Here is a 25737-nt window from a genome sequence, read left to right on the forward strand (position 1 = left end):
CTGTACTTTGCTTCGCGGAACCACTGGCAGGGGCGCGCGCACGCGCCTGTTTACCACAGGACAGGCCAATTTGCAGGTTCGACGGCCGTATTTGCCGCCAGGCACCCACGATCACTCCCCATGGAGACAGAACAGTGGTCTGCCATTGTAAACACTGCAGACCGCTGTTCTGTCAGTTATGAACACAGGGATCCTCTGTTCCTCTTATTTAGGAACACAGGTCTCTCTGTTCATGCAGCAAGCCCATCCCCCCACACAGTTAGGAAGCACCCATAGGGATATATTTAAGCCTTTGCTCGTTCCTGGTGTTAACCTCTTCCCTGCCAGTGTCATTAGAACAGTAACAGTGCATATTTTTAGCACTGATTACTGTAGTAATGCCACTGGTCCCCTCAAAAGTGTATAAAACGCCAGTTAGAGGTCCGATCTGTCCGCCGCAATGTCGCAGTTACGCTAAAAATCACTGATCGCCACCATTACTAGTAAAAAAATTAATAAATAAATGAAAATGACATAAATCTTTCCCCTTGTTTTTAGACTTGATAATTTTTGCGCAAACCAATCAATATACACTAATTGGGATTTATTTTTTTTAAATCAAAAATATGTAGCAGAATACAAATTGGCCTAAAATGATGAAAATATTTGATTTTAAATTTTTCTTTATTGGGAATGTTATATAGCAGAAAGTATAAAATATATATTTTTTTCAGAATTGTCGCTCTTTTTTTGTTTATAGAGCAAAAAATAAACATTGCGGTGGTGATCACAAACCACCAAAAGAAAGCTCTATTTGTGGGAAAAAAGAGCATCTTTTTTTTTGGGTACAATGTTGCACGACTGCGCAATTGTCACTTAAAGTAACGCAGTGCCGAATGACAAAAAATAGCCTGGTCATTAAAGGGGCAAATCCTTCCGGTCCAGAAGTTGTTAAAAAATAAATAAAAAACTGCTGTGCGCCGCTAAAGTTTTCGGGTTTGGTTTAAAGAGAAAGTGACAACCCTAGGAATGAGCCCCTAGAGTGTTTACTCTTAAAAGTTTGAAAATGAGTAGATTTCACTCCAAGGGACATAGGGATTATATTTCAAAGATATTCCAAAAAGGGCATTTTGTAGACATAAAGCTTCTGTAACATTAGAAATTCTTTATAACCAAGAAAATGGCCGCCTTTGGAAAGCAAGCTTGTCTTCGGTCACATGACACGCTACTTTTTAGGAAGAGGGGGAGTTGTCCCCACAACGCCATTTTCTTGGAGTCCAGAAGTAAGCGAAAGGTTAATACTCCGGCTACAGTACAATGGCTGCCTCAGCTGACACAATCTAGTCGGCTGCTGTCGGAGCCAGGCTTTCCGGGTAGTTGTACTGCTAGGAGCGGAGCCGTAGGCAGTGTACAGGGCGCTATACTGGGATGGTGTAGTGACGGTGTCGGCAGTACTGGAGACATAGGAGCATCCATCCACAACTGACTGCTGTGTACAGGAAGAAGGATGGAGCAGGAGGAGTATTACCTGGAGCTAAGTGACAGGCCAGTCCTGTTTGAGAACGCCACCAGTGTCAACTGCGTGTTCTTTGATGAGGCCAATAAACAGGTACAGTTGGGCTGTATTCATATTGTCTGTCCATGTGGGAGGGGTACACTACATATAGAAGAGAGGTGACCCCCCCCCCCCCCCATATCAGATAATACTCTGCCACTGTGCTGTATTCATATTATCTGTCCATGGAAGAGGGGGTACACTACATATAGGAGAGAGGTGACCCCCCTATCAGATAATACTCCACCACTGTGCTGTATTCATATTGTCTGTCCATGGAAGAGGGGGTACACTACATATAGAAGAGAGGTGACCCCCCCCCCCCCACTCCTATCAGATAATACTCCACCACTGTGCTGTATTCATATTGTCTGTCCATGGAAGAGGGGTACACTACATATAGGAGAGAGGTGACCCCCCTATCAGATAATACTCCACCACTGTGCTGTATTCATATTGTCTGTCCATGGAAGAGGGGGTACACTACATATAGAAGAGAGGTGACCCCCCCCCACTCCTATCAGATAATACTCCACCACTGTGCTGTATTCATATTGTCTGTCCATGGAAGAGGGGTACACTACATATAGGAGAGAGGTGACCCCCCCCCATATCAGATAATACTCTGCCACTGTGCTGTATTCATATTATCTGTCCATGGAAGAGGGGGTACACTACATATAGGAGAGAGGTGACCCCCCCTATCAGATAATACTCTGCCACTGTGCTGTATTCATATTGTCTGTCCATGGAAGAGGGGGTACACTGCATATAGAAGAGAGGTGACCCCCCCCCCCCCCCCCACTCCTATCGGATAATACTCCACCACTGTGCTGTATACATATTGTCTGTCCATGGAAGAGGAGGTACACTACATATAGGAGAGAGGTGACCCCCCCTATCAGATAATACTCTGCCACTGTGCTGTATTCATATTATCTGTCCATGGAAGAGGGGGTACACTGCATATAGGAGAGAGGTGACCCCCCTATCAGATAATACTCTGCCACTGTGCTGTATTCATATTGTCTGTCCATGGAAGAGGGGGTACACTACATATAGAAGAGAGGTGACCGCCCCCCCTATCAGATAATACTCTGCCACTGTGCTGTATTCATATTATCTCTCCATGGAAGAGGGGGTACACTACATATAGAAGAGCGGTGACCCCTCCCCCCTATCAGATAATACTCTGCCACTGTGCTGTATTCATATTATCTGTTCGTGGAAGAGGGGGTACACTACATATAGAAGAGAGGTGACCCCCCCTATCAGATAATACTCTGCCACTGTGCTGTATTCATATTATCTCTCCATGGAAGAGGGGGTACACTACATATAGGAGAGAGGTGACCCCCCCTATCAGATAATACTCTGCCACTGTGCTGTATTCATATTGTCTGTCCATGGAAGAGGGGTACATTACATATAGGAGAGAGGTGACCCCCCTATCAGATAATACTCTGCCACTGTGCTGTATTCATATTATCTGTCCATGGAAGAGGGAGTACACTGCATATAGAAGAGAGGTGACCCCCCCCCCCCCACTCCTATCGGATAATACTCCACCACTGTGCTGTATTCATATTGTCTGTCCATGGAAGAGGGGGAACACTACATATAGGAGAGAGGTGACCCCCCCTATCAGATAATACTCTGCCACTGTGCTGTATTCATATTATCTGTCCATGGAAGAGGGGGTACACTGCATATAGGAGAGAGGTGACCCCCCTATCAGATAATACTCTGCCACTGTGCTGTATTCATATTGTCTGTCCATGGAAGAGGGGGTACACTACATATAGAAGAGAGGTGACCGCCCCCCCTATCAGATAATACTCTGCCACTGTGCTGTATTCATATTATCTGTCCATGGAAGAGGGGGTACACTACATATAGAAGAGCGGTGACCCCTCCCCCCTATCAGATAATACTCTGCCACTGTGCTGTATTCATATTATCTGTTCGTGGAAGAGGGGGTACACTACCTATAGGAGAGAGGTGATTCCCCCATATCAGATAATGCTCTGCCATTGTGCTGTATTCATATTATCTGTCCATGGAAGAGGGGGTACACTACCTATAGGAGAGAGGTGATTCCCCCATATCAGATAATGCTCTGCCATTGTGCTGTATTCATATTATCTGTCCATGGAAGAGGGGGTACACTACATATAGGAGAGAGGTGATTCCCCTCCTATCAGGGAATATTCTGTTACTGTGCTGTATTCATATTATCTGTTCATGGAAGAGGGGGTACACTACCTATAGGATAGAGGCGATTCCCCCATATCAGATAGTACTCTGCCACTGTGCTGTATTCATATTATCTGTCCGTGGAGCAGCGGCGGAGCTAGACTTTTAAAACAGGGGTGGCAAAGGGGTGGCAAGGTATTATTTTGGGGGGTCAATATACAAAGTGTTCAATTACACCGCAATGTCGCAGTCCCTCTAATAATCGCTGATCGCTGCCATTACTAGTAAAAATAATTAAAAAAAAATAAAAAGTTCCATAGTTTGTAGACGTAATAACTTTTTTGCAAACCAATCAAAATACACTTAGGATTTTTTACAAAAAAAATGTGGCAGAATACATATTAGCCTAAATTTATGAAACAATTTGATTTTTTTCATTGAGAATGTTTTATAGCAGAAAGTAAAAAGGATTTGTTGCTAATTTTATGTTTATAGCGCAAAATATAAAAACTGCAGAGGGGATCAAATATCACCAAAAGAAATCTCTATTTGTGGGAAAAAAATACATCAGTTGTATTTGGGTACAGCGTCGCACGACCTCACAATTGTCAGTTAAAGCAATGCAGTGCCGTATCGCAGAAAATGGTCTGGTCATTAAGGGGGAGCTGAAGTAGTTAACGGGTCAGTTTTTTCATTTAAGACTTTTTTCTGAGCGGTCAGGGGATGGTAAAAACAGACAACTCGAAGTCTAGATAACAACTGGAACCCCTCTACATGTGCCACAGCTTTGATGGTTTATGTTAAGCCTATGTGAAATTTGGCTATCCAGGTCAATGGGGCCATGCCACAACCATAAGCCAAAGACTTGGCTTGCTGTTGTGGCTTATTAGCCCCATAAAAAATCTGCCACTCTGCTAAAAATAAAAAAAAAGCAGGATTTAGGAGAATTATTATAAATAATTTTGCCCCCTTTAATAAATCATTGTAATGCCACCCATATTCCTGTCCTTTTAACCAGGGTGACTGACAGTAAGCTGACACTAATGCTGTACAGGTGTTAGGGCAGGGCTCGACAATCCCCGGGCGCCAGGTCGCATTTGCGACTAGAATTAGCGACCTGGCGCCTGGGGTGCCCTGCAGAAGGTGTCCTGTCATTTTTGCCCGGACTTCCGCGCACGGAGTGCACGGACTTCCGGGCCGTCCGAAAATTGAGGCCCCGGCTTTTCGGCCTACTTGAGATGACAGGCTTCCAATGGGGAACTGGCGCCCTCTTGTGGAGGCCGGGAGTAATGACTGTTGTAATGACTGTTTCCACTGCCTTTTTGTTCTCAATTCATTACCATCTCCCTGTCCAGTTAGTTACCTTTGACAGGGAGTGTGGTTATTATTTATTTAATTTTAGTTTTTAAATGTAAAAAAAAAAAATATATATTTTTTTTTTTAATTATTAAAAAAAAAAAAAAATTATTTTTTCTCTATCGCTCATTGACAGACGTAGTCTTCTTGATTCTCAAGAGCTGGGTTATGTTGTCTCCGCAGGAGTAGGACTAGGCAGAAAGACAAAACGTTCTGGCTCCACCTTAGGGGCAGTCCCTGAGGGTATATCCTCCCTCTCTCTGCTACAGGGAATCAGTTTTTTTCTGTCTAGTCAGGAGTAAGGACCTAAGTTCCTTGCTGGGATCTTTTGGTCCTGGCAAGACTTTTTTTTTCTTTAAGAAAAAGACATTTTTTAGGTAGTTTTTCTCCAGTGTTTTTCCTGTGAGATCTTCAAGCAAAAATGCCGGACTGGGCGACACTTGTGGTCACCCCAGCCGGCCTACGAGCGCGCGCAGACCATGGCATTGCGCTTGGTCGGCCGCGACACATTCAAGTAAGTATGCGGGGCCGGGCGACGGGCTGGATGTTGAGATCCAGTGGTCACCCCGGTTTCTGCCTACGAGCGCGTGCAGACCAGAGCTCCGCGCTGGGTCGGCCGCGACGGAGTCCCAGTGGAGGGACTGACCTTGTGAGTTAAAAGTCTCGCTTGGACGCCAGGAACCAGAGAGTCGAGGCGTCCGGAGTGGTCCACAACCCCCCACCCCGGTGGAGAGGGTATTGTGAAGAGAGGGTGCCTGTCGGTTCGGTATGGTGAGTAAACGTTCCCTTTTTTTCTTTCCTCGTTATGAGGCAGTATGAATTATGGGCCCCTCCATATATGGTCAGTATATATCTGATACTTACAAGTCCCCCTTGTAATACAGCATGTGTTTGTGGGAAGTGGACTTGGTTTGAGAGCTAACACTCTACCCAGCAGACTGTAACATTACAGCAGACATAGGAGGTATAATCCTACCTTATGGTAGTGTATCTCCTGTAGATCCATATATCGCCTCTTAGCAGAGATGCAGGTGGATGTGCTGGGAAAACGATTTCGGCGGTCCGCCGCCATTTTGCCGTAGACCAAGTGCATGTATGTCCTCAGGTCACGCCGGCCGCCATGTTTTTGAAGTCTTATGTCTCTTCTATGGGGGCGGCCATGTTTCGTGAGCCCAGCTACCTCGTGGAGAGCTGGGAACGCCGGAAGGCGTACACAGGGGGCGGAGCCACGTCCTTCTACCCGGGAAAAAGCAACAGCTCCTTCCAGTCTGTAAAAGACAGACGCTGACTGCAGTTGGTTGGAAACTTCACTGCATCGGTTGGTGAGCCTTGGGGGTCTCTCTCTCTCTCTCTCTCTCTCTCTCTCTGTGGGATCGAGAAGCAGGTACTCTGAGGGGCGCTATTACGCTAGGGGGAGACACACAAAAAAAAAAAAAAAAAAAAAAGAAAAAGTTTTTTTGTTTTGCTGGCAAAGGTGTCCTGAATTAACATGGACCCTGCCACTCGTGTATCTCCTCCGGATCCCCTCGAGGGGTCTGCAGGATCCTCCAGCACCCCACTGACAATTGAATCATTGTCAGCTATTATGGAAACTTTTGTGTCCCGGGTGGAAGTGGCTTGTCAGGGACAGGGCGCAAGAAAGCGACCCCCGCCTAACCCCTTATTATCTGAAACCTCGGATTCAGACTCTGAGCCTATTTCTGCAGTTGCAGGTACTTCATCTGGGATTGGTGTCTCGGGTCCTGTCTCTTCAGACAGCGAGGAGGATGTTTCGGCATCCGCCATAGCCCGAGAGGGAGCGTTGGTAAACGCACTCATTGTATCTGTTCAAGAAACCTTAAGGTTACAGGGTATTCCATCGGAAATAGCTGAAACTGAAATCCCTTTTGGGACTAAAAAACGCATCAAAGTGGCGAAGGTTTTTCCATTGCCCAAATGTTTTGGCAATCCAATCGAAGAAGAATGGCGTCTGCCAAAACGCACCTTTACTATTTCTAAACGCATTGACAGGCGTTATCCGTTTGAGGAAACCCTCATTAAGAAATGGACAGAACCACCTGTGGTGGATTCACCAATTGCTAGATTGAATAAAGCCACGGTTATTCCTCTAGAAGACGCTCCGTCTTTTAAAGATCCAGTGGATCGCAAGATAGAAGCTATGTCTCGCACCATGTTTTCCTTGATTGGATCAGCTTTCAGACCTATAATAGCTATTGGTCTGGTTTCGCAGGCTGTAACTGAATGGACCAAGTGGTTACGCCGGGACTTAGAAGAGGTCCCTCAGGCGGTATCAGATTTGTTGGAACAAATGATACAGGGGTTACAGTTTGTGTGTGATGCGGCGTTAGACGCCACTCCATTATTGGCGCGAGCATCAGTCTCAGCAGTGGTTCTCAGGCGTACACTGTGGCTAAAAGGTTGGTTAGCCGACCAAGGTTCCAAAAAAGCATTGGCTAATATCCCCTTTTTAGGAGAGCGTTTATTTGGAGCCAACTTAGATGAGATCATTAAGGATCTCACGGGTGGAAAGAGCACCTTTTTACCGCAAAATTTTAAAGGTAAAGGAACTCGTCAAAGACGAGGGCCTTCTTTTTCTGCTCACAAGAGGTTTTTTCGTCCCGCGGGTGAAAAAATTAAGTCCTCCAAAGCTCCTGCAGGAGGCGTCAGGGGTCGTTGGTCGGGCAAGCAAAAGCCCGCCCCCTCCAGACCTGAAGATAAACCGTCCAAAGCCTGAAGGTGCGCCCCCACCCATAACTGGGGTGGGGGGACGTCTTCGCCGGTTCCCGGATCCATGGCTTTCCAGAATCCTGGACAAATGGGTTTGCGAAGTCACAAGGTCAGGGTACAAGATCGAGTTTCGATCTCTCCCACCGGCGCGATTCTTCCCTTCCAATATCCGACTATCCCCGGATCGTTTAGAAGATCTGCGGAGAGCAGTCACAGATTTACTACAACAAGGAGTGGTAGTCCACGTTCCTTGGACAGAACGGTTTCAAGGGTTTTATTCAAACCTATTTACAATACCCAGGAAAGAGGGCAAAGTGCGTCCAATTCTGGACTTAAGGGCACTCAATTCTTTTGTCAACATAAGAAGATTCAGAATGGAGTCCATTCGCACAGTAGCAGCCTTCCTGCATCCAGGGGATGTCCTAGCGTCCATAGACATTAAGGACGCATATCTTCACATTCCCATTTTCGCAGGACATCAGCGGTTTCTACGCTTTTCCGTAGAAGAGAACCACTATCAGTTTGTGGCGTTACCTTTCGGTCTCGCCACGGCTCCGCGGGTCTTCACAAAGGTGTTGGCCCCAATGTTGGCACTTCTGCGCCAAAGAGGCATATCGATCCTTGGTTACCTAGACGATCTTCTGCTTCATGCAGAGTCTCCTCAGACCTTGCTACAAAACATAGAAATTACTATGATTTCTTTACAGGAATTCGGGTGGCTGGTGAACCAGCAAAAGTCATTTCTGGTTCTCACCCAGAGGCTCGAATATCTGGGTCTAATTCTAGACACAGTCAGGACAAGAGTTTTTCTTCCGGTAGGGAAACTCCAAAAGATTCAATCAGCAGTCCAGTTGTTACTGTCCAACAGCTGGTCTTCCCTTCGGACTTGCATGAGGGTTCTGGGGTTGATGGTGGCTTCGTTCGAAGCAGTCCCATTTGCCCAGTCCCATACCCGAATTCTTCAGCAAGAGATTCTTCTCAGATGGAATCGGAATCCGGAATCCCTGGACAATCAGATCTGATTGAGCAAATAGACCAGAGAGTCTCTGGTCTGGTGGCTTCGGTCTCCGATGCTCAGCCAGGGAAAGTCATTTCTGCCAATATATTGGACGATAGTGACCACGGATGCCAGTCTATCCGGATGGGGAGGAATTCTCGGTCAGTTATCTGTCCAGGGACTTTGGTCCCCGGAAGAATCCAGGTTACCGATAAATGTATTGGAACTGAGAGCGATCAGACTTTGTCTGATTCACTGGACCGAGCAGCTCCAGGGCAACCCGGTTCGGATCCAGTCGGACAATGCCACGGCCGTGGCTTATGTCAATCACCAGGGGGGCACCAAGAGTGTCCGAGCGGCCAAAGAAGTGGCTTGCATTCTTCGCTGGGCGGAACGATTTGTTCCAGCAATCTCTGGGGTGTTCATTCCGGGGGTGGAGAATTGGCAGGCAGATTATCTCAGCCGTCAGACTCTGGATCAGGGGGAATGGTCCCTCCATCCAGACGTTTTCCACCAGTTGTGCCTACGGTGGGGCACCCCGGATGTGGATCTGTTGGCATCACGATTCAACAGGAAAGTACAGAGATTCGTGGCTCGCTCCCGCGATCCTCTAGCAGAAACCGCAGACGCACTGATCGCCCCGTGGGGGCAATACCAGCTAATGTATGCCTTCCCTCCTCTCGCGTTACTGCCAAGACTTCTTCGCAGGATAGAGGAGGAAGGAATTCCAGTAATTCTGGTAGCTCCGGACTGGCCTCGTCGAGCTTGGTACGCCGACGTGGTCAGACTGGTGGCGGACGTCCCGTGGAGACTTCCTCTCAGGGAGGACCTACTGTCTCAGGGACCGATCTTCCATCCTGCTTTACGATCGCTGGCTTTAACGGCCTGGCTATTGAGACCCAGGTGCTGAAGGACAAGGGATTGTCAGCTTCAGTTATTCCTACTCTAGTTGAAGCAAGGAAAGCGACTTCCAGAAAGATTTATCATCGCACATGGAAGTCCTACATTGCATGGTGTGAACCTTTGGGGTTCCGTCCTCGGTCTTATTCGATTAGTCGAATATTAGCTTTTCTGCAACAAGGGGTTGAGCAGAAACTGGCCTTGAGTACTATCAAGGGTCAGGTCTCAGCATTAGCTATCTTCTTTCAGAAGCCTTTGGCTACTCATTCCTTGGTGCGGAATTTCATCCAGGGGGTGCGACATCTGGCTCCGCCAGTGCACGCGCCGTTACCCCCCTGGGATCTTAATTTAGTGTTGTCGGTTCTTCAGAAACCTCCCTTTGAAGATATTAGGGAGATTCCTCTACCTACGTTGTCCCAGAAGGTGGCCTTCTTGGTGGCTATTACTTCTGCACGCAGGGTGTCAGAACTGGCCGCATTATCTTGTCGTTCACCATATCTGGTGGTTCATAGAGATAAGGTGGTTCTTCGTCCGAATCCATCCTTCCTACCAAAAGTGGTTTCAGAATTTCATCTGAATGAAGAAATTGTGTTACCTTCCCTGTGTCCTAAGCCCAGTCATCCGCGAGAGTTTGCTTTACACTCCTTGGATGTGGTCCGGGCGATCAGGGTATACTTGAAAACGACAGACTCGTTTCGCAAGACGGATTCACTTTTTGTGATCCCAGATGGACCCAAAAAGGGGTTGCCTGCATCTGCCGTGACCATTTCCAGATGGATCAGACAGACGGTAGTACAGGCTTATTCTATTAAGGGTCGGGAGCCCCCGTTCCCTGTTAAGGCGCACTCCACTCGGGCACTTAGTGCGTCATGGGCCTTTCGCCATCAGGCGTCAGTGGTCCAGGTGTGCAAGGCGGCTACCTGGTCGTCGGTGCATACCTTTACTAAACATTATAAAGTTGATGTAATGGCATCATCTGATGCCTCGTTTGGCCGCAAGGTTTTGCAGGCCGCAATTTGAGGAGACCAGTGGTCTACCTCGAGGGTTTTTTCCGTTGGAAAATTTTTCTTTAGTCTCATTCTTTGTTTATAATGAGCCTTTAAAACTTCTAGTTTGGCACCGGTTGGGCCTTCTAGATTGGATTTGATTTTGTCAATCCCACCCCTCATTTGTGGCACTGCTTCTGGATGTCCCAGCTCTTGAGAATCAAGAAGACTACGTCTGTCAATGAGCGATAGAGAAAAATGGATTTTTGTAAGATCTTACCGTAAAATCCTTTTCTCTTAAGCTCATTGACAGACGTAGTACCCGCCCCTCTATCATTGAGTTGGGTTGGGTTAAATTCTCTGTTACTGCTTTAGAACAGAACTGATTCCCTGTAGCAGAGAGAGGGAGGATATACCCTCAGGGACTGCCCCTAAGGTGGAGCCAGAACGTTTTGTCTTTCTGCCTAGTCCTACTCCTGCGGAGACAACATAACCCAGCTCTTGAGAATCAAGAAGACTACGTCTGTCAATGAGCTTAAGAGAAAAGGATTTTACGGTAAGATCTTACAAAAATCAATTTTTTTCCAATTATTAAAAAAAATATATATATAAATTATATAAATAAAAAAAAAAAATATAAAAAAAAAAAAAAAAAAATATATATATATATATATATATATATATATATATATATATATATATATATATATATATAAAATAATCATTTTTTTTTTTTTCCTCATCGCCATGCCACAGCCGAAGGCCCCTTTCACATGGGCTGTCTGATCAGGTCCGCCTGTCAGTTTTTCAGGCAGACCTGATCGGACCCTTGAGTCTCCTCTATGAAGCAGTAATCTGCCGCCATCTGATCCTGTACACCAAAAGCAGACGGATGGTGGTTCTATTTTCTATCCATCCCGTGGATCGGATCAGATGGCATCGGATGGAAAGAGACAGACAGTCTGTTTTCATCCAATTGTGCTATAGAGGAGAGTTGGGTTCTAGTCGTATTTATGTGTAAATTTAGTATCCGTTTTATTAAATAAAGCTTGGTTGTTAGTTTAAAAAAAAAAACTGGCTCCTAACTTTTTTAGCTGGCTCCTAGATTTCAGGAAAATTTGTCAAGCCCTATGTTAGGGTACTTTCACCCTGGTAAAAGGGCAAGAATATGGGTGGCATTACAATGACTTATTAAAGGGGGAAACATTTTTGGTAAGGAGCATAGACTGTACAGGAACAGGCGCTTCTACTACTTGGGTAAAACTGTCCCTCACCTCAGTCACTGCAGGCTCCCCAGGAACTCCTTTCAGAGCTGATCCATCCCACAAGACTCACACCAAGACAGGAAGACCGTGGGAATCGGGATGAAGATTTAAGGCATGTGATTGACAGACAGCGCTTCCAATACACCCATTGGTTGTGTAAGTAGCAGGAGGCGGTGCAGCCTGCAAGATTTAGGCTGCACCAACTCCTGCTGTCTCCCCAGCCAATGGGTATTTGAGGTTCTCCTTAGTCCCTCCCTGGCTCCCTCATGACATCACCCAGAGGTAGGACACAAAGTGAAAGTAAGATACAGGACGCTTGTCCTGTCTTGTCTTGGTGTGGGATGGATCGGCGGCGCTCCCCTGTGATTACTCCGCTCCTCCTCCCTCCCTCTGCCTACCAGCTCTCCATCCGCCTCCCTCCGCAGCTCCCATACAGCTATCCCCTGTGATTCCTCCGCTGCCATGCACCCGCCCAGGATCGGGGTGGCAACAGGGGTGGCAAGGACTTTGTCTGGGGTGGCAATTGCCACCCCAGCTAACCCTCTGGCTCCGCCACTGCCTTGGAGGAGGGGTATGCTACATATAGAAGAGAGGTGATTCCCCTCATATCAGGGAATATTCTGTTACTGTGCTGTATTCATATTGTCTGTCCATGGGAGAGGGGTACACTATGTATACACTGCTCAAAAAAATGAAAGGAACACTTTTTAATCAGAGTATTGCATTAAGTCAGTTAAACTCCTGGGATATTGATCTGGTTAATTAAAGCGGAGTTCCACCTCCCTCCAAAAATTAAAAGTCAGCAGCTACACATACTGTACAAATACTGTATCTGCTGCCTTTTAATATTAGGACACTTACCTGTCCTGGAATCCAGCGATGTCGGCACCGCAGCCGATGTTTGGAACTCCGCTTTAAGTAGCAGAGGGGGTTGTTAATCAGTTTCAGCTGAGTTGGTGTTCATGAAAGTAACAACAGTGGCATTACATGGGCAACAACGAGACGAGCTCCGGAGACGACAGAATGGTTTTATAGTTTGAGGCCACTGAAATTTTTTTCCCTACTCTTTTCTGACTAGTTTTGCATTTGGCTAGAGTCAGTGTCACTACTGGTAGCATGAGGTGATACCTGGACCCTATAGAGGTTGCACAGGCAGTCCAACTCCTCCAGGATGGCACATCAATACGTGCCATTGCCAGAAGGTTTGCTGTGTCTCAAGAGGATGGAGGATACTCCAGGAGACAGGAAGTTACTCTAGGAGAGATTGGCAGTGCCATAGAAGGTCCTTAACCCATCAGCAGGACCCGTATCTGCTCCTTTGTGCAAGGAGGAACAGGATGAGCACTGCCAGAGCACTACAAAATGACCTCCAGCAGGCCACTGGTGTGAATGTCTCTGACCAAACAATCAAAAACAGACTTCATAAGGGTGGCCTGAGGCCCCGACATCCTCTAGTGGGCCCTGTGCTCACTGCCCAGCACCGTGGAGCTCGATTGGCATTTGCCATTGAACACCAGAATTGGCCGGTCTGCCACTGGGGCCCTGTGCTTTTCACAGATGGGAGCAGGTTTACCCTAAGCACATGTGACAGACATGAAAGGGTCTGGAGAAGCCGTGGAGAATGTTATGCTGCCTGTAACATTGTTCATCATGACTGGATTGGTGGTGGGTCATTGGTGGTCTGGGGAGGCATATTCATGGAGGGACGCACAGACCTCTACAGGCTTGACAATGACACACAGCGCGGAGACACAGCTGTCATCCTTCTGCTCAGTGGTGGATCGATTCCCCCACTGAGAAAATCGGAGTCCGTTTGACAGACACAGTGTGTGAAAGAGCCCTAAAGGTCGCACCTTTCAAGTACATGAAATCTCTGAAGCCATTAAAAAAGTAATCTCTGAAGCCATTAAAAAAGAATGGGCAGAACCAGAGAGAGTACTTTTTTTTTTTTTTTTTTCCCCAAAGGCCCATAAAAGGCGGTTTCCTTTTGATGAAGACCCAGAGGCACTTTGGAATAAAGTACCTAAGCTCGATGCAGCCTTTTCCCAAGTTTCCCGATAAACTGACCTGGCATTTGAGGAAATGGGAATACTAAAAGATCCCAAGGACAAAAGGATGGATCAACAAAAAAATTAAGATTAAAAAAGCTTTTTTTTTTTTTTCTCTTTCTTTCTTCTTTTTTGTTCGGGGTTGTTTTGTTTTATAGAAATAGGGAAGTAGAGGTGAGAAGAAGTTAGGGGAATACACTTTGAATGATGGAAAAGTTAATGTAAGAATAGAATTGAATGATATGATATGATGATATGATATGAGATGTATTTTGATTTTGTATTGTATGATCTCACCTTGAAACTTCAATAAAATTTATAATTGAAAAAAAGATTTAAAAAGCTTGGCAATCCATCATGAGCAATCTCAAGCCAGCTATGGTGACTACTTGCATATCTAGAAATTAGGAGTACTGGATAAATCAACTCAAGGCACATATTATCGCAGATTTACCCAAACAAGAGATCTTTGATTCTTTTTCAACTCTGTCAACGGCTGTAGCCTACACTGCGGATGCATCACAGAATCCATAAGGATGACAGCAAGATCTGCAGCCCTAGCTAACTCAGCCAGAAGAGCTCTGTGGTTGAAGACCTGGCCAGGTGATGCGGCATCCTAAAGAAAGCTTTGTGGTATTCCATTTATGGGGGATCTACTTTTCGGTCCTGATTTAGACTCGTTCTAGACGGGACAGCAAACCAAGAGATCATTCCCTAATAAGAAGAAAAAAACAACTAAATGGCTTTTTCGACCTCAAAGGGCTGAGGAAAAAGATAGCACGCCCCAGGGGAAAAGAGAACTGGTCTGCGCAGAAAGCTAAAGGCAGAGGAAGCATCCTTTTCCATCCTCCCTGCATCAACCAACAAAACACAATGACGATTTGTTATCAGTGGGAGGAAGATTTTAAAAATTCCTCCCCCACTGGGCAGGCATGACAGAAAATCAATATATTGTAGCCATGCTGTCCCAGGGATACCAAATAGAATTTTTGGGTCCTCCTGCAGAAAGATATTTTGTCACAAACCTTCCAAAAGACACAACAAAAGCCCTGGCTATGAGGGACCTGATGCAACGGGGTTGGGAGTCAAGTAGCACCAGAAGAACAGCATCAGGGATTCTATTCCTATATCTTTCTTGTAAGGAAGCCATCTGGGAGTTTTCGTCTCATTCTCAACTTAAAGCCGCTGAACAGGTCAGTCCTATACAGATTTCGTATGAACTTGATCTTCACTGTCAGGAATCTGTTGACCAAAGGATGCTTTATGGCATCCATAAACTGAAGAGATGCTTACCTACATATTTCCATAGCCCCTCAGTCCCAAAAATTCCTGAGGTTGGCGGTGAATAATGAGAAGGAAGTCCTGCATCTACAATTCAAAGCCCTCCCTTTTTGGCCTTTCATCTGCCCCACGGATTTTTACAAAGGTTATGGCAGAAGGTCTTGCTCCTCTTAATGGAGTCTCGGTAATCCCATATCTGGATGACCTCCTCTTCTTTGCTTCTTCCAGGGAAAGATTACAAGAAGACCAGGGCAAGGCCCGCAGTCACTTGGAAACCCTGAGTTGGGTTGTGAACCTTCAAAAATTCAAAATCCACTCCAGCTCCGCTAGTACAGTTTCTGGGTTACCAGATAAATTCAGTAGAGCAAAGAATCTTCCTTCCAGAAGAGGAGAAAAACAAAACCCAGAATGTAGTAGCTATGCCTCAGACAAATCAGGCGATGTCGTCCGAAAGGTTATGTCAGCCCTAGGGACCCTAACCTCGACTATGCCAGCTATTTAATGGGCAAGGCTCCATTTCGGGCCACTCCAAAACATTAGAGTGAGAACAATAATTCTATAATTCTAGCGCTAGACCTCCTCTGTAACTCTTAAGCAGGTAACCTGTAAAAGCATTTAAAATGTCGCCTGTGGAGATTTTTAGGTACCATAGTTTTGTCGCCATTCCACACGCATGTGCATTTTTAAAGGGTGATCTGTTCGTTATCGATTTACTCAGTGTAACATCATCTTTCATATTCTAAAAAAAAATTGAGATAGAGATATATAAAATATAATTTTTTTTTTTAAATTTCTTTTCATTAAAACGTATTTTTTTCCAAAAAATAGTGTTTGAAAAACTGCTGCACAAATACCATGTGACATAAAAAAGTGGCAACAATCGCCATTTTATTCCCTAGGGCATGGGGGCTTAACCTGTGGCCCTCCAGCTGTTGTGGAACTGCAAGTCCCATGAGGCATTGCATGCCACTGTTACAAGCATGACTCCTAAAGGCAGAGGCATGATGAGACTTGTAGTTCCACAACAGCTTGAGGGCCACAGGCTGAGCACCTAGGGTCTCTGTTAAAAATTAAATAAATAAAAATATTATAATGTTTTTGCTTATAAGTTTAATTTTCTAGCAAAAAATACTGATTTTAAACTTAACAAAAAGTGCCAGAAAAAGCTTGGTCTTCAAGCGGTTAATAATCCATTCATTTTATTGGGTTATTTTTGATTGTGGTGTTACTTTAAGGCTCCATGTACACGGGACGTTGTAAATGGCCAGTTAGGAGCAGTTGGGTGTTTTTTTTCAGAAGCCCCTGAACCCACCTGCATGTTATCTTATCTGTCCATGTACACAGGGTCGTTTACAATCATTTACAGGCAGTTGAGTTCAGGAACGTATTTTGGAACGCAATTATTTGCGTTCGACCGTGTGTTTCCCGGCGTTTCAAACGCAAAAATGGGACCGAACGCGACCGAACGTGATGAAGTACGTTCAGCCACGCTATACGTTTTTTTTTTTTTTTTTCTTCCATTCAAAATCAATGGTTCCCTATGGGAGCCTATTGATTTGAATGGAAGTCGCACCGCAAGATCCGACTTGCGGTGCGACCTGCACTGTTAGAATCTTGAGGGGGAACTCCACGCCAAAAATGGGGAAGAAAAACTGAGGGTAGCCCCATGCTGAAAAAACGGCGTGGGGTCCCCCCCCCCCCCAAAATCCATACCAGACCCTTATCCGAGCATGCAGCCTGGTAGGGCAGGAAGAGGGAGGGGACAAGCGAGCGGCCCCACCCTCCCCCTGGACCATACCAGGCCACATGCCCTCAACATGGGGGGGTGTTGGTGCTTTGGGGCAGGGGGAGCTCTGCACCCCCCCACCCCAAAGCACCTTGCCCCCATGTTGATGAGGACAAGGGCCTCATCCCCACAACCCTGGCCGGTGGTTGTGGGGGTCTGCGGGCAGGGGGCTCATCGGAATCTGGAAGCTCCCTATGTGAATGGGTATGGGGTACACTGTACCCCTACCCATTCACCCCATAAACGGCAGTGTATGTAAATAACGACAGGAGACGTTTTGGAAAGTTTATTAAAAATCTTCATCCTGTCTTCTCCGCTCTGGTCTTCTCCCTCTCCGCTCTTCTGCTCTTTTGCTGTCCTCTCTTCTGCTCTTTTGCCCTCGGCTCTTCTTCTTCTTCTTCCTCCGGTGCTCCTCAGACGATGTCTCCGGTGATTATGCCGGTCTCTGCAGCTTGTTATATAGCCATTGTTGGCATGACCGCCAGGTGACGTCATCAGGAGACCCCGCCCCCTCATGTCACAGATGACGTCATCTGTGACATGAGGGGGCGGGGTCTCCTGATGACGCCCCACTTGTTAAAGGGGGCTTCCAGATTCCGATGAGCCCCCTGCCCACAGACCCCCACAACCACCGGCCAGGGTTGTGGGGATGAGGCCCTTGTCCTCATCAACATGGGGGCAAGGTGCTTTGGGGTGGGGGGGTGCAGAGCTCCCCCTCGCCCAAAGCACCAACACCCCCCCCATGTTGAGGGTGTGTGGCCTGGTATGGTCCAGGGGGGGTGGGGCCGCTCACTCGTCCCCTTCCTGCCCTACCGGGCTGCATCATGCTCTGATAAGGGTCTGGTATGGATTTTGGGGGGGACCCCACGCCATTTTTTCGGCGTGGGGCTACCCTCAAATTCCATACCAGACCCGAAGGGCCTGGTTTGGAACCTGGGGGGGACCCCCACGCAGTTTTTTTTTTTTCCCATTTTTGGCGTGGAGTTCCCCCTCAAGATTCTCACAGCGCAAGTCGGATCATCCTGATCCGACTTGCGGTGCTACTTCCATTCAAATCAATAGGCTCCCATAGGGAACCATTGATTTTGAATGGAGGCAGAAAAAACGCTGCTAAAAGCAACGCGGCCAAACGTGCAATAACACAAATGGAAAAAGCTACTGAAAGCATGTTTTTACAGCTGCTTTTTCCTGGCGTCAGAACTAACTTTGCAGCACGTTTTTTCTAACGTCTCGTGTACATGGAGCCTAATAGTTGTGTTTGTTTTTACATGCTTTGAGTCTGTATCTAGAGCTCCTGCCTTTCAATCAAACACACTGATCCCATAACTTTACCTCCATGGAGTCATATGCTTTCTCTTAACATGCATTTCCTATTTTCTCTCATTTCTGTTCTGATTTTCCACATGATCTCCTCCTGACCACGCCAGCTATTACACCATTTTTTTCTGTATATTGCATTAAGTGACCGCTCGCTGATCATTAACCAGCACCTCTTCTCTATCAGTCTATCTCCTGGAGGGCTCAGTTGCTTGTGTTTTCTACTTGACAGTAACCCCCCCCCCCCCCCCCCCAATCAGTGTTTTCTAAACATGGCCCCCTCTGCCCTTCTACACCCTTCTCAGATCAGAGTAGAAAATAGTTATATTGGTCTCAGTGCCACCAAAAACTAATTTAGTTTGGTTTTTTCTGTGCAGTGGGGGGTTCAATTTATGACTTATGTAAGAGGATTAATATAGAGTGTCTGAGACCAACTTTGTCAACTCAACTGGAATGCAGCCAATCAGTTTATACGTTTCTGTTTTCTAAGCTATGTAGCTAAAATGAATGAGAGAATGGGAATGGTTGTTATGGGCAGCGGCACCAGTGGAGAGAGAACTTTTGTCAAATTATTTTTATTAATTGCTCCTTGTGCATGGGGACAAGGACTGAGAGGGAAGCATAGGCAGTGTTCTTAAAGTGATTGTAAAGGCTGAATTTTTTTTTTTTTTTTTTTACCTTCATGCATTCTCTGCAGCCCCACTAATACTTACCTAAGCCCAATCCAGCAATATGCAAAAGAGCCAAGTCTTCCCCAGGTCTCTCCCTCCTGCTTGGCTGATATGCAGCATCAGGAGCATATAATGCACTGAAATAAAAAAAACCTTCTGCCTTTACAACTCCTTTTTAATGTGAGTTCTAACATTTTTAATAACTGCCCACTAGATGGCACTTTTCCCTTTCTGTACACCCACACACTGGAGTGGTGAGGGAAATCGCATGCAATTCGGACAAGAAGTCCACCACATTCCTTTTCAAATCGCATGTGATTCTTTGCAGTACGATTTGCACCATTTATTTTGTACTGACGCAAACTGCACCACAAAGTATCAGTGTCGGGAGCATTTACGCGAGTATCAATACTTGTGTAAATTCTTGGTACCGCCACCGATACCAGTATCTGTGCATTCCTACAAAATATGTATGTTTATTATTATTATACAGGATTTATATAGTGCCAACAGTTTGCGCAGTGCTTTACAAAATGAAGGCAGACAGTACAGTTAAAGAGGAAGTAAACCCTCCTCTGCAACTTTTACCTATAGGTAAGCCTATGATAAGGCTTACCTATAGGTACTGTAAATATCTCCTAAACATGTACCGTTTAGGAGATATTTACCTTACATGCAGCCAGTGACGTCACTGGCGCATGCGCTCTTAAGGACCGGCCGCTGGTGCCATTTCTTCAGAGCCCCGTGCCGTGACCGTCGGCTCCCGCGCGCATGCGCAGGAGTGACGTCACCGCGGCTCCGGCCAATCAGATGGCCGGATGCCGGGCGACTGAACTTGTCGGCCGTCATAGAGGTAAGCGGGCGGCACGGCGGGGGCTCGTTCTAAGGTAAGTATTTCATAATGAGCTAGTATGCGATGCATTATGTGTTTCTCTTTCAGGTTGAAAAAAAATAAATAAAACATTTTTGTATGGGTTTACAACCTCTTTAAAATACAATTCAATACAGGAGGAATCGGAGGGCCCTGCTTGCTAGAGCTTACAATCTAAGAATATATTTATAAATACCGTATACATCTTAATATTTTTTTTTTTTTTACTTTTTTCTGCAATACTCTACACTTTACTGACTTACTTGCTGATTTACACAAATTCTCTTCTCCTCCTCCTTAAAGGTATTTGCAGTGCGGTCTGGAGGGGCCACAGGGGTTGTGGTCAAGGGCCCAGAGGACAGAATTCCCATTTCATTCAGGTAACCTAAATTAATTAAATTTTTATTTTATTCATTTATTACAGGTATTTATATAGACTTGACAATTTACACAGCACTTTACACATTGTACTTTCACATCAGTACCTGTCAGGGAGTTGTGTTCAGCATTGTAAATTTGTCTTAATGAATGTTATACCAAAATGACCTTCTAGTTATCATAGTTGCAGTTCTACCAGTTTCAAAAAAGCAACATTTGTCATAGTTTGTATTTAGGAATCTAAAAAGCCTGCCATTTAAAATAATTTTTGTGTACACTGACAGTATGGAGGAGTCACTAGCGGTGTCAAACCATACAGAAGGTTCTCCCTTTTTCTTTTTTTTCAGTAAAACCTTGGATTGCAAGCATAATTTTATCCGGGAACATGCTTGTAATCCAAAGCACTCTTTCCCCATAAGAAATAATGGAAACTCAGATGATTCGTTCCACGACCATTTATTCATAAATCCTTCAGTCTATAATCCATGTAAAATTATTTTAGCAATGTGACTTCAAGGCAACTTTAGGGAATGCCTTGGTAATCTTCTTGTAATGTCGGATCCAAATTAGGGCTCATGCATACTGCAGCTAAAAAATAAATAAAAAAACGCTTTTACAGGCATTTGAGATTTTTTTTTAAGCTTGAAGTGTGTGCTTTTTTGTATTATAAATGTGTGTTAAAAGCACTTTCCATATCCTGATTGTTCACTACGTATTCTTGATTAAAAATGTCACTGTTCTGTTATTATATCTAAAGATATCCATTGCTGCAGAATATGTAGTGCCTAGGCACTACTGAATGGTATTATAAATGTGTTTCCACGCTATGGATGTGGTAATTGTTAAGGCTGCTGCCCCCACCCTGACTGACCACTCAAAGTGGTGTCTATGGATAAAAAAGGGGTATACATTATTATTATTATTATACAGGATTTATATAGCGCCAACAGTTTGCACAGCGCTTTACAATATTAGGGAAGACAATCCAGTTCAATACAAGAGGACGTAGAAGGCCCTGCTCGTTAGAGCTTACAATCTAGAAGGGAGGGTCAAGTGAAACAAAAGGCAATAACTGTGGGGGATGGGCTGATGGAGAAAAGGGAGTAGAGTGTTAGGTGTGGGTAGGATATGCTTCTCTGAAGAGGAGGGTCTTCAGAGATTGTCTAAAAGCTAATAGAGTAGAAGATAATTGAACAGATAAGGGTAAGGAGTTCCATAGGATTTGAGAGGCTCTGGAAAAGTCCTCGAGCATGGGAGGTGGTGATGAGGGAGCTAGAGAGCAGGAGGTTTTGAGAGGAACGAAGAGAGCGATTAGGTTGGTATGAGACCAGGTTAGTGATGTAACTGGGGGCTAAATTGTAGATGGCTTTGTAAGTTGTTGTAATGTTTTTGAATTTAATTAGTTGGGTGAGCGGGAGCCAGTGGAGGGATGGACAGAGCAGAATAGCGGACACTGAGCGATTGGTAAGGTGGATTAGTCTGGCAGCAGCATTCATGATATACAAGAAAGAGGTGGGTTTTGGCACTGTCCTAGACGTTCCTAGGTGTGTATAAAAGATATATAAACAAACACCTGTGCTTATAAAATATGAATCTAAAAATGTGTATCATCTAAAATATATCACCATAGGAACACATTATCATTAAATCCGTGCAGATTAGCAATCCAGTAGCTGTGCAAATTAATTAGTGGTGCAATAAACACAAAAAACTGCCAGTGCTTGTATCACTAAGTGAATAAAGTTAATGAATTGAATAATAATCACAGATGACTAATGAAAAATCACAGATAATTAAAAAAAATCATACAATGGTAAAAAATTAGTTCATAAGTGGTGCAAAAATTATTGAAGTCCTGTGAAAAAAAAACGTACACTGTGTCCTTAAATTCCACTCACTTCTAGACTTGCTGCTCCTTCTGGTTCCCCCGCTGGGGCACCTTTAATAATATAATTAAATTCAGATATATATCGTAGCACACAGTGCTCCTGGTGTCTTAAATCGTGTCCCCCACCTGGTAGCTCACTCACCAGATATCCTGCTCCTTTCAACAGGGTTATCTGATAAGGGTCTGGTATGGATGTATGTGTGTGTGTGTGTGTGTGTATATGTATGTATGTGTGTGTATATATAATATACATACATACATACATACATACATACATACATACATACATTCATACATACAATCAGGTAGATGTATGTCTCCTCATGCTCCCCCTCGTATGTACTGGGATAGTGGCCACACAAAATATTGACACTTTGGGCCCATTTTGGACATTTTAGGGGTGGATCACTTAGGGGTGTACTCACTTTTGTTGCCAGTGGTTTAGACATTAATGGCTGTGTGTTGACTTATTTTAAGAGGACAGCAAATTTACACTGTCCTACAAGCTGTACACTCACTACTTTACATTGTAGCAAAGTGTCATTTCTTCAGTGTTGTCACATGAAAAGATATATTAAAGTATTTACAAAAATGTGAGGGGTGTACTCACTTTTGTGAGATACTATATATAATAGCACGCAGTGATCCCGCTGTCTTCAATCGTGCCCTCCACCTGGTAGCTCACTCACCAGATATCCTGCCCCTTTCAACAGGGGTAACTCGCTGTGTGTGTATGTATGTATATGTATAATAAATATATATATATATATATATATATATATATATATATATATATATATATATATATATATATATATATATATATATATATATATATATATATATATATATATATATATATATTTAATTGATTAATAATAATCACAGATATTTAAAAATCACAGATAATTAAAAAAATTCATACAGTGTGAAAAAAATTAGTTCATAAGTGGTGAAAAAATTATTGAAGTCCTATAAAAAAAAAAAAAGAAAAAAGTGCACCGTGTCCATAAATTCCACTCTTAGACTTGCTGCTCCTTCTGGTACCACTGCTGGGGCACCTTTAACAATATACTGTAATTAAATTCAGATATATATCGTAGCACACAGTGCTCCTGGTGTCTTCACTCGTGTCTTGGTAGCTCACTCACCAGATATCCTGCTCCTTTAGCAGGGGTATCTCGCTTTGTATGTATATATCAGGTAGATGTATGTCTCCTCGATCTCCTCATGCTCCCCCTCGTATGTACTGGGATAGTGACATTCTCCCATGTTTATCAATAGAATGAGAAAGAGACAGCCCCCATAGTGTAAAACCGTTTGGGCAAAATTTATTGATAAAAGTAATGCACTTACATAAAAACAGACAATCGCGTATAAATGCAGGAAGTCTGGGGCATTGTGCCTTCTACAGACCCAAACCACGAAGCCAGAAGTTGCGCATTGACGCTAGGTACTTTCCTACGCGTTTCATCGCTCTGACATCGTGTTTGTTTTTTTTTTGTTTTTTTACGCACTGTCACCAGTGCAGTACAGCGTTATCATATAACGGGTGTGGCGTATGTAAAAAAAAATAAATACATTTCTTCCCAATCACAGCTAACACCCCCATTGTACACAATAGATGACATGAAAGGAAGCCATCCATTGTTTACAACTGTCAAGAGATCTCCTGTGATTGGTCAAAGCGATCACATGGTACCGGCACTGGGCCGGTACACTGATCAGTCTTCCGCCGGGCATAGCTGGTGACAGATCACGCAGCAACGTGGCCACCATATGACATCCACCAGGGGCAACGAATGTCCCGCCCAGCCATCATTCCACAATGCGCTGGGTGGGAAGTGGTTCATTTTATGTGCTATTATTCTAGTCTGGGGATGGAATTCTGTTGCCGATTTAGAAAAGGCCAGCAGAGGGCGCCGAAGAGATAGTGTGAATGAGTGTAATGTGTTGAACTGCATAAGAAAAGAAAAAGATTGATTGGAGCCTGCGTCTCCCAGCCAATACAACTTAAAGATAGTTAGGGGGCGGAGCTTCAAGGAAAACCGAAGTTCAGGTGGGTAAACGTCCCTCCCTCACAATTTTGTTCTGTTTTTGTTTGTTGTCGAAACTTGAAATTGATTTTTGTCATAGTTTTTATCAATTGACTTAATTTGAATGTTATTTTTGTTTTTTTAGTTTTGGTCACTGAAAACAAGCAGCTGATGAAAAATTATGACCAAAATATTTTCGTAGTCGAAATTAACACTGAACTGTACATCAATCCCTGGCAGTTCCTGCTCGCTTTGTGGTATATTGTGCCCCATACATAAGTGAGATTGTTAAATAGTTTGTCTGTATTTTTATTTTCTAGAATGGAAGACAAGGGAGAAGTGAAGTGTATCAAGTTTTCATTAGGAAACAAAATTCTTGCTGTGCAAAGGACTGCTAAAACTGTGGTGAGTCGTGTTTTGATCTCTGTATAACAATGCTGTGCAGTTCTCGTGGCCTTGTGTATTCCTATTCTTCCCTAAAATTGAATGTAAAATTTTATCCTGTATCTTAAAAAAATATTAGGTCAGCCCTGCAAGTATAAATGTGGGCTAACATTTTAAAACTGTCATCTTAGTATATTGGTAAAGTTCAGACATCATTGCAGTTCTGTAACATAAGGGCAATTAGCAAATCCCAACAATTATACAAAGCCAGCAATATTACAAATGCACAAAGCTAGCGGCAGTACAAACATAGAAAACCATTTTCTCGTGTTTTTATCTAAATCGTTTTCTCACTGTCATCACACACTCGCTTTTGGTTTCCATTTCCTAGGATTTTATCAACCTAATTCAAGATTATTCTCAGCTAGAATATTCGCAGGAATGTAAGGTAAGGGTTTTGTATTGTGTTGAGATTTACTGGTAATATGCTTTAAATATAGATTGTATATGGTGTTGTAAAAAAAAAACCTTTAAAAATAAATCTAATCAGAATATAAAATTATTACAACGGTAGCACTTCAAAATACCTGCACCCAGACTATCAAGTGAACTCCATAATGTAGTAGTAAAGTTGAAGAGAAAAACACAGGACCGCCATGAAGTATCATATCGAAATTAACCTCCTTCACTTTGAACGCGGCTTTGAAATCCTGCGAGTTCATCTGAATTTGCATAATTTCAAAGCTGCATTTTAGTCTAACTTCGAGGGCGACTTGAAAGACATCTTTGCAGGTTAATGCACAGATGTCTATTGAAGTCGCCCCCCCCAAAGTTGCCAAAAGTAATGCAGAAACTTCTTTTGGAAATCAGTACGGTGACATAAAATCGGCATTGTACCGATTGGGATGCTCCCATTGCCGGCAATAGGTTGCTATTTCTGACCTGTCAAATCGTGCCAATGTGAACGGGGGCTTAATGTAAATAGAAGTATTCAGGAAATTAGATAGCGGCAGACATATACCAGACGCTGCTTAGCCAAGGGAGTTTTGTAATATTAGCTCCTTGGGCACAGCTGCCACTAACATCCTCATGCCCGCTTGGCTGACATGGCTTGAA

At 44.3% G+C, this 25737-nt stretch overlaps 1 protein-coding gene across 1 annotated transcript in view; it reads left to right on the forward strand.

Moving 5' to 3' along the window:
• The first annotated feature begins 1297 nt into the window (after nt 1–1297).
• Nucleotides 1298–25737, forward strand: part of RMC1 (regulator of MON1-CCZ1) — a 65529-nt gene continuing 41089 nt past the window's right edge. The window contains exons 1-4 of the mRNA XM_082258501.1: nt 1298–1588; nt 20239–20315; nt 24558–24642; nt 25013–25069. Coding sequence (XP_082114627.1) covers nt 1487–1588; nt 20239–20315; nt 24558–24642; nt 25013–25069 — 321 coding nt within the window. The 5' untranslated portion in view covers nt 1298–1486. The remainder of the gene's footprint in view (nt 1589–20238; nt 20316–24557; nt 24643–25012; nt 25070–25737) is intronic.

Source organism: Pelophylax lessonae, assembly GCF_965119305.1.
Source record: "Pelophylax lessonae genome assembly, chromosome: 5".
Classification (NCBI taxonomy): domain Eukaryota; kingdom Metazoa; phylum Chordata; class Amphibia; order Anura; family Ranidae; genus Pelophylax; species Pelophylax lessonae.